Raw genomic sequence first — 8,717 nt, 5'->3', positions numbered from 1 at the left:
CCCCCCCCCTGCGTGTGTGCCTCACGAAGTTCTGTTTCGTTGGCGTTTCCTCTGCGGTGTCTTCCTCCGCGTGGTCTTGACTCCCTCTGTGTGATTGTTTCTGATTTGTTTTGATTTCTTCGTGTCTGTGAAGAAGACAATAAATAAGATCTCAGTAAAGAATAGCATCAGCAGATAATAATAATAATAATGATAGTGATGCCGCTGAAGGAAACTTCATGCATGGTGTTTGACGAGGGCGGCGAGGGGGAACGCACAGGGGAAGAATTGGTGGAGGCTGCGGCGGCGGTGGCCGTCTCCAACGCCGTCTGACCCTCGCTCCGCCCCCGTTCCTCTCTTCGCGCCTGACCGCTTTGTGGCATCACCGTTCCAGCTGACGTGGTTCATACTTCTCTGTGCTGCGACAGTCGCGGCTGCCTCCCCTCCCCCCCTTCCTCCCTCCTTCACCAAGTGCGGCGTGCAGCGTTCCGCACGCTCCCCTGCCTTCACCTGCGGTGACGGCGTACTCTCGTTCGTTGGAGGAGACAAAGGGCGATGCGACATTGGTCGGTTAGCGTAGATCATGCGCTTCCTTTGTTTTCTTCTCTTCTGCTCGTTGTGACGCAATGTATGAAAATACGCGACCATCTTTTTGTTTGCTCCGATTACCCCCCCCCCGCTCCGCTCTTTTCTTTGCTTGCTTCTTCGCTCTCTTCGTGCCAATTGTGGACGTACGTGGTACGCGATCTTCCTTTCCCCCCTGCAGCGCCACCAGGTATCGTACATCGTATTCTCATGAAGACGTCCGTCCGTGCGCACACGCACACTGAAGTGTCATCACCAAAGTCAGTTAAGCGGGCATTGAGGTTCGAAAGGAACCAAAGATAAAAGTGCCTCTTACCGCAATATATATACTCCGTAGAATCTGTCCTGCCTTCTTCGTTTCTTCTTTAACTGCAGTGTCCTTCTTGTTCATCGTCTTCAAGCTCGCTTCGCCTTATTGTTTTTCGAAGGAAGAAAAAAGCAGGGGCGCCAAGAGACACTCGCGTGCGTATTCGGGGTTGTGGACACCGCCGGCGTGTCGCTCGTCGTACCTCGCACCGTAGACTGTGGAGTCACATCACTGTTGGAGAAAACCCAAAACCAAAACACCAGCACCGACTCAGTTCACAGCAACAAAAACCTTTTTTTTCTTTTCTCTTTTTCTTGATCATTCCTCCTCCCCCTTCTCTCTCCTTTCCGTCTGATGCACTCGATGTCGGTGGAGGACTCTTTTGCGGACAATGCAGCGCTGCTGGGCAGCAAAAGCAGCAGCTTCCGCTCCTACGGAACCTCCGTCGCGGATGTAAACGCGTTCGACCGACAGCGGAAGGAGGACCTCGCCTCCTCGGTCCGTCGGCGCACCAGCCAGCGTCCCTGTTGCGTGACAGTTGGTGGAGAGGAGTACGGAACTGGCATTCAAAGTAAATTGGAGGAAATCTTCGGTCGTGCCAGTGAGGGCATGCCGTCCTACGAAGAGCTCGGTAAGGTGGAGGGCATCGCCAAGTCCCTCCACACCTCTCTGAGGGACGGCATCGATGCCCACAGCGCCGCGGAGCGCCGTCGCTTCTTCGGCAAGAACGCGCTGCCGGAGGACCCCCCGCTGACCTTCTGGGAGATTTACAAGGGTGCGTGGGAAGACAGCATGATCCGCCTGCTGGCCGCTGCGGCGTTGGTGTCCCTCGTGCTGGGGCTGACGGTGCCGGAGCCTGGGGAGACGCGGGCGAACTACAAGACTGGGTGGATCGAAGGCTTCGCCATCCTGTGCTCCGTCTTCATCGTGACGTCTGTGTCGTCGGTGAACGACTACCGCAAGGAGCAGAAGTTCCACAAGCTGACGGAGGAGAACTCCGCGCAGCCGATCCGCGTGCGCCGCGACGGTGCGGAGGTGACGGTCGACGTGACGGAGATCGTTGTGGGCGACGTTGTGAACCTGTCGCCCGGTCTTGTGGTGCCCGTGGACGGGTTCTTCGTGCGCGGCATGAGCGTTGTGATCGACGAGAGCAGCGTGACGGGCGAGAACGACCCGAAGAAGAAGAACGCGGAGGCGCCGATCATCCTGACGGGCACTGTTGTGAACACGGCGGAGGACGCGTACATGCTGGCGTGTGCGGTGGGCGAGCGCTCCTTCGGTGGCAAGCTGCTGATGGAGTCGCGCGGTGCGGGTGCGCCACGTCCGACGCCTCTGCAGGAGCGCCTGGACGATTTGGCGGAGAAGATCGGCCGCATCGGCATCAGTGCCGCGGCGGTGCTCTTCGTGATTCTCGCGTGCATTGAAATTGCCGACCTCGTCCGCCACCGCCCCAACGCCAGCTATAAGCACTTCCTCGACTACTTCATTCTCTGTGTCACGGTCGTGGTGGTGGCCGTGCCGGAAGGGCTGCCGCTGGCCGTCACGATTGCGCTGGCCTACTCGCAGAACAAGATGCACGACGACAACAACCAGGTGCGCCGCCTGCGCGCGTGCGAGACGATGGGCAACGCGACACAGATCTGCAGCGACAAGACGGGCACGCTGACGCAGAACCGGATGAGCGTGGTGCAGGGCTACGTGGGCATGCAGCGCTTTCGTGTTGCGCAACCAGGTGACATTCCCCAACCCATAACGTGTCTTCATGATGTCAACCCCCGCATCCGGGAGATGCTGGTGGAGAGCCTTGCGATCAACAGCTCGAGCGAGAAGGTTGTGAGCACGACGGACAAGGAGGGGCACGCGGTTGCGCCGTACTGGCAGTGGATGACGGACAAGGGCAACAAGACGGACAACGCGCTGCTGGACTTTGTGGACCGCGCGATGCTGGCGGACGCGGACGTGAACAACATGAAGGAGCGGCCGCACCAGCGGATGCGTGCGGCGTGCCACAAGCGCGGGTTCATGCTGTTCCCCTTCACGAGCGATCGGAAGCGGATGAGCGCCGTGGTGCGCCAGGAGGACGGGACGCTGCTGCACCACGTGAAGGGCGGCTCCGATCGCGTGCTGCCGCTGTGCGACCGTTACGTGAACGAGGCGGGCGAGGAGGTCCCCATGACGGATGACGTGCGTAACTTGATTACGGCGCAACTCCGCACGTTTGCCACCGACGCTAACCGCACCATCGGTGTTGCGTACACCACCCTGAGCGGGAAGGAGCTCCCGGAGGACGAGCCGACGGAGAAGCTGGTGTGGCTGTGTCTGATCGGCATTCACGACCCGCTGCGTCCGGAGGTGGCGGAGGCGGTGCAGAAGTGCCAGATGGCCGGCGTGACGGTGCGGATGTGCACCGGCGACAACCTCGATACCGCCCTTGCCATTTCTCGTGAATGCGGTATTTTTAATCGTTCACGCGGCGACCTCGCCATGACCGGTCAGGATTTCCGAAATCTTGTGTACGACGCCTACGGTGACGAGGAGCGGATGGAGAAGTTCTGGCCTGTTCTGGACCACATGACGGTGATGGCTCGCTCGCAGCCGCTGGACAAGCAATTGCTGGTGCTGATGCTCATGGTGCGTGGCGAGGTGGTGGCGGTGACGGGCGACGGCACGAACGACGCACCTGCGCTGCGGCTGGCGAATGTGGGCTTTGTGATGCGGAGCGGCACGGATATCGCCGTGAAGTCCGCGGATATTGTGCTGCTGGACGACAACTTCCGCTCCGTGCAGCGCGCCGTTGTGTGGGGCCGGTGTGTGAACGACAACATCCGCAAGTTCCTGCAGCTGCAGCTGACGGTGAACTACGTGTCTGTGGCGCTGACCTTCATCGGGTCGGTCATGACGGGCGGCGCGTCCTCGCCGCTGACGACGGTGCAGCTGCTGTGGGTGAACCTGATCATGGACACGCTTGCCGCCCTTGCCCTCGCCACGGAGGAGCCGAGCGAGGACTGTCTGCGTCGTGGTCCTGTCAGCCGCAAGGCCCCGCTCATCTCGCGCCGCATGCACGTCACGATTGGTGCCGCTGCGGCGTACATGCTGGCGCTGACGCTCGCGGTGCAGGCGTACGGCAACGTGTGGTTCCGCGCCGGCCCGCTCGATGGCGTGGAGCACCAAACCATCGTCTTCAACGTCTTTGTGCTATCGACACTGATTCACATGTTCAACTGCCGAAAGCTGTACGACGAGCTGAACATGTTCGAAGGTCTGTGGAGTCGGTCGCGTCCTCTCATTGCGGTTCTTGTCTTCTGCTTCGGCTTCCAAATCCTGGCAGTGGAGACCTTCGGCGACTTCATGAACGTCACGTCGCTGCGCGGGGAAGAGTGGTTTGCCTGCTTCATGGTGTCCGTGATTGTGCTGATCACCGGTTTCATCTCTCGTCTCATACCCGTGAAGGAGGCCGTTTATGAGAAGACCTTCGATGCCCAGGTGCTGGACAGCGACGCGAGGACGATGCTCGCCAAGATCGACATCACGGTGGCGACGGCACAGGAGAGCGATACGTCCTACGGCACAGGCGAGTACCTGGACAAGGCGCGTCGTCTACGTGCGCGTGCGCTGTGGCGTGAGGCCCGGCAGCATCACGTGAATGCCGGCCGCGTGGTGCGCGCGTTCCGCCGCGCTCGTGCGGAGAAGCTGGAGGAGACCAGCGGCTTCGTCGCCCTCGCGTAAAGCGGAGGTGGGGAGATGCGAAAGCAAACGACAAGATAAGGTAGATTTGTTTTAATGTTTTATTGCAATGGGAAGGCAAAACCGGGGGAGAGAGAGAGGCAGAGGGGTCCCAACTCGTGAGCACGGCAGGGACGCCTTTTCCCTTCTCTGCCGGCGCTTGACGCGGTAGCGGTTCTGCAGATGGATCACTGCCCTTCTTCTTTGCGCTACCACGTTATATATTCCCCTCTCCCCCCAACACCCCACACTTTTCGTTTCCAGTGCCGCCGGTGTTTCGTCTTAGCATGCTCTCCTCATTGTTGGATTTCCCCCATCGTGCCGCTCTGTAGTGACCTCCTCTACTTTTTATTTATTTATTCATTTTGCGCCTCCTTTCAGTTCAAATGTCCCTCGTGCTCCCTTGCAACATCAGTGTAGTTATGTTCTCAGTTTCTATATATATATATATATATGTTTATCTTTGCTTTATATATATATCGATATAGCGGTGATAGGAGCAGGTGCAACTGCGTTCGTTCATCTGCGGGGTATGTGTGTGTGTGAGTGAGTGCTGCAGTTTCTGTCCTTGCGGGTCGTTCTTGAGGATGTCGATGGCACCTTCTTTTCCCTTTCCATTAACCAAAATGCAAAGGAGGTGTTATGGATGCCTGTCCGTGATGACAGCTCTCAGTTTATAGTTATATATATATATATTTACATTTTGGATGTGCGCTTGCTGGAGCGCTGTGTTTACGCGTCTCTGCCACGTACGGCACGACGCACGACGTAGTGAAGAGAGTAATTGGGTAGAAATGAAGACAGACAAACATGCCAAAAATACGTCCGTTTGCAGAAGCCGAAGGAAGGGAAGGGGGGGGGGGGAAGGGGAAGGTCGAGTGACGAAGGACACTGGTGAGAGTTCCTTCCGTTTTTCATGGGTGGCGAGAAATACCCGTCTTCCTGCGTTTACGGGAAAAAGGAAGCTGCGCTCAGGACCACATGAGGCGGAGTCTTCCCCGTTCGTCTCCCCGTTGCCAGCGGATGACGCGTTCGATCAGTTGCAGGTGAAACACGCCCACAGGCAAGCGGAAACGTCTGCGTGTCTTTTGGAGCTCACCCACTTCTTCTTGTTAGCCGTCATTTCTATGGGTAAAGCACTCGCGGACGCCTCCTCACCCTCCCTCCTTACGTCGTCATTCCATCACCGCCTGCGCTTTCACTTTTCAAGCGTCTCTGTCGCGGTGTCTCCTCTCTTATTCTTTACTCCTCTCCTTACCTTCTTTTCTTGTTTTTCTCCGTTCCTTACCTCCCGTGCTGCCGTCATTCGCGACCTCGTAGCCTCACCAAAAATTGTACGATACATTCCCGTTGAAGCCTGCTTCTGAACCTTACGTTTTTACCTACCGGTGCATCCTTACCCCTCTGTTTCCTCCCTCTTACATACCTTTTTTTTTGTCTTTTCTCTGCTGTCCTGAAGCGGCTGCCACGCTGCGACTCTTCCTGACATCCGCCCGCCATCAAGCTCGCTTACGAAATTCACCTCTACTACTACTGTTCGTAAGTACTCGTAATACTTTCTTTAAGGCAAAGCAGCAACACCGACGCGTTCGATTCGTGTTGCTCGTTTTCGTTTCTCTCTGCGCTGCTCTTCGCTCTCTTTTCGTGTTCCCCTTTCAGCTGCGTTCGCCACACCAACGAGTGAAGCGACGATCACCAGGAGGAGGCAGTCATGTTCGTGCGTATACGCGGCAAGGGCGCGTGCCCCGAGAACTCGCAGGCGGCCGTGATGCACATCCGCGGCTTCCGTCACACGCACACCGCTGCCCCACCAGACTCCTTCTACCCCCTCATCGCCGCTCCCCCCCCCACCACCACCACGACCGCGACGACTTCTGCGGCCCACCACGAAGGAACTTCGTCCTCGTCCACAGCCCCTGCCGCCACCACCGTACCGCTGACCATCGAGATGCGTCCGTTTCGGTTTGCGCTTTTTCCCGTTGGCATCCACGCCGCAGCGCTGACGGAGGCGCAGGCGAGAGTGGCCGCCGCGGAGGCGGATGCCGCCTCGCCGGTGAGCTTTCTAGACAGCGAGGTGGCGCGCATGGTGTGGAAGGAGACGTGGAACCTGTATGACATCCTCTACGACGAGGTGCCGCTGCTGCCGTGGACGGAGGCGCCGTGCGAGAGTGCTGCGGCGACGGCCCTGGCGGTGACCGTGGAGGATGAGCTGCGCCGCCTCGCCGAGACCGCCGGCACCGTGGAGTTGAGTCCTCTTGCGTCGCTGCGGGCGACGACGGACGACTTTGAACTCGCGTCTGGCCGCACCGGTAGTCATCAGGTGGTCGTCTGCCCGCACTACTACGCCGCCGCGGCGCTGCCGGAGGAGACCTTCACCAAGATTCAGAAGGAGGCACACCCAGTCGCCGTCGCTTCTGATGACGGCGGTGCGGTGGTGGTGGTGCTAGACCTGCGCGACTTGCCGGTGTCGGTCGCAGGCGGAAAGGCCATGGTGAACATCGCATGGTGCACCGCCTTCGCCGCGATGCAGCCGAACAGCGTGCTGCTGCGATGCCGCGCGGTGGTCGTGCGGCTGCCCTACGCTGCTGTCCCAACGTACACCCGTGCAGCGGAAAATGCTGCGGCTGGTGCGGCTGCCCCTCCGACGATAGCAAACGCGTTTGTAGAAGCGGTGGACTTTATCGGCGAGCACATCACCGCGGTCCGCCACGCCATGGCGGGCGAACTGGGCAGCAAATCGTCTGCCGCGCAATCTCCGCCGATTGCAATGGTGGGCAGCGCACCGGAGGCGATGACCGCGTGCCTGCGTGCGCTGATGGCGCCATCGCCATCGTCGTCGTCGTCTCCCTCATCAGCGGCGCCCGCCGGCGTCGTGGTGTTCTACGGCGATCACCTCGGTCTTGACACTTCCGGCGAGTGCGGTGCGGCCCACGAACTGGACGCACGCAAGGCGGCGGAGTACGCATCCATCGGCGAAGCCAGCGCCTGCGTGGGGACCGTCGAGACGGTGCCGGTGCCGCTGAAGGCCCTGCTGGACGGCGGCGAGGAGCCGTGGGATGAGTACACGCTGAAGGAGCGTCAGCGGCTCAACTTCTGCCCCTGCTGCGGGGTCTGCGGTAACGACGAGGAGGAGGGCGACGGTGCAGATCATGGCCACGGCCACGGCCACCTTCACTAAGTTGGGCGGCCACACCACTCCTTGTTTTTCTCATGTGTTCACGAAGCCGCGGCTGCCAATCGGCGGCGGCGGCGGCGAAGAGACAACGCTGGATCGCCGAGGTCCGCATGCGCTTTTTTGCTAAGGCGGTTATTACAAATAGGCGAAACACAAAACAAAGTAAACGAAGACATGTCTTTACTCGTACGCTTCCCTTACTGCGGTGGATCCAGAAGCGTGCGCGCGAGAATTCCTTTGATGCCAGCGCATTACGGCCTTCTCCTCTGTCTTTCTTTGTTTTTGTTCTGGCAAACGGTGTCCATCGCGGCGGGTCAGTGGCACGCGTGGGAGAAGAAAAACTGAAAGGAAAGGAAAGGGAAGGAACGGGGGTCGAAGGGGCGGACTTTTGAGACCACCGATGAAGACAACAAAAAACTAGTATATATATATATCTTTAATTCATAATTATGTCGTCTTTAATACGGTTCGAACAACAGCAGCAGAAATAAGAAAGGATGTGAGCCGCACGGCGAAGGCGATCATTCCAACAAGCGGCGGCTCTCGGTCAGGCTGCACTTACAAAAAGAATCCCTCGATGAATGGGAAGGCACGCAGAGCGTGGTATTGGGGCATCCGTCAAACATCGCCGCCCAAAGCAAAGGAGGGGGTGGGGTGGGATGGGTGGGACTCGTCCTCGTTGACGCGTACCCTCTACGATGCTGTTCTTCTCGAACCCTTTTCGGTCTCACGCAGTCCACTACGATTTCTTCTCTCTTCTCTGCTCCTTCCTTCTGCCCTCCCCCCCCCCTCGCGCATGCGCAACGGCCTGCCGTGAGCTTCGCTTCCAGTGTAAAGCGAAACACACCGAAAGAGAACGGGGTGCAGTGGCGTTCCCACTACACGTTGAGGACACTTCCCTTCCCCCCCCTCTCTTACCTTACAGACACACGCAGACACACAACTGCT

The 8,717-nt window shown here is 58.8% G+C and overlaps 3 protein-coding genes across 4 annotated transcripts in view; all 3 read left to right on the top strand.

Moving 5' to 3' along the window:
* Positions 1–744: 744 nt before the first annotated feature.
* Positions 745–4,597, top strand: ABB37_09301 (putative mitochondrial vacuolar-type Ca2 -ATPase; the record flags this gene model as incomplete). Of its 2 annotated transcripts, none has more annotated exons than XM_015808698.1 (1): positions 745–4,597. In XM_015808698.1, the coding sequence occupies exon 1, from the start codon at positions 1,226–1,228 to the stop codon at positions 4,595–4,597; it is 3,372 nt and encodes a 1,123-aa protein (XP_015652749.1). In that variant the 5' UTR covers positions 745–1,225. The 2 variants fall into 2 exon arrangements, with proteins under 2 accessions (XP_015652749.1, XP_015652748.1); XM_015808697.1 differs by having other exon boundaries at positions 939–4,597.
* A 1,316-nt stretch (positions 4,598–5,913) lies between these two features.
* On the top strand, positions 5,914–7,772 carry ABB37_09300 (hypothetical protein; the record flags this gene model as incomplete). Its single annotated transcript, XM_015808696.1, has 1 exon — positions 5,914–7,772. The coding sequence occupies exon 1, from the start codon at positions 6,306–6,308 to the stop codon at positions 7,770–7,772; it is 1,467 nt and encodes a 488-aa protein (XP_015652747.1). The 5' UTR covers positions 5,914–6,305.
* Positions 7,773–8,598: 826 nt separating this feature from the next.
* Positions 8,599–8,717, top strand: part of ABB37_09299 (putative serine-threonine protein phosphatase) — a gene marked incomplete at its 3' end in the record, with an annotated part of 13,340 nt that continues 13,221 nt past the window's right edge. Inside the window, exon 1 of the mRNA XM_015808695.1 lies at positions 8,599–8,717. This exon is cut by the window's right edge and continues 13,221 nt beyond it.

Source organism: Leptomonas pyrrhocoris (assembly GCF_001293395.1).
Source record: "Leptomonas pyrrhocoris isolate H10 chromosome Unknown, whole genome shotgun sequence".
Lineage (NCBI taxonomy): Eukaryota > Euglenozoa > Kinetoplastea > Trypanosomatida > Trypanosomatidae > Leptomonas > Leptomonas pyrrhocoris.
This window is presented reverse-complemented; position numbering and strand designations above follow the sequence as displayed.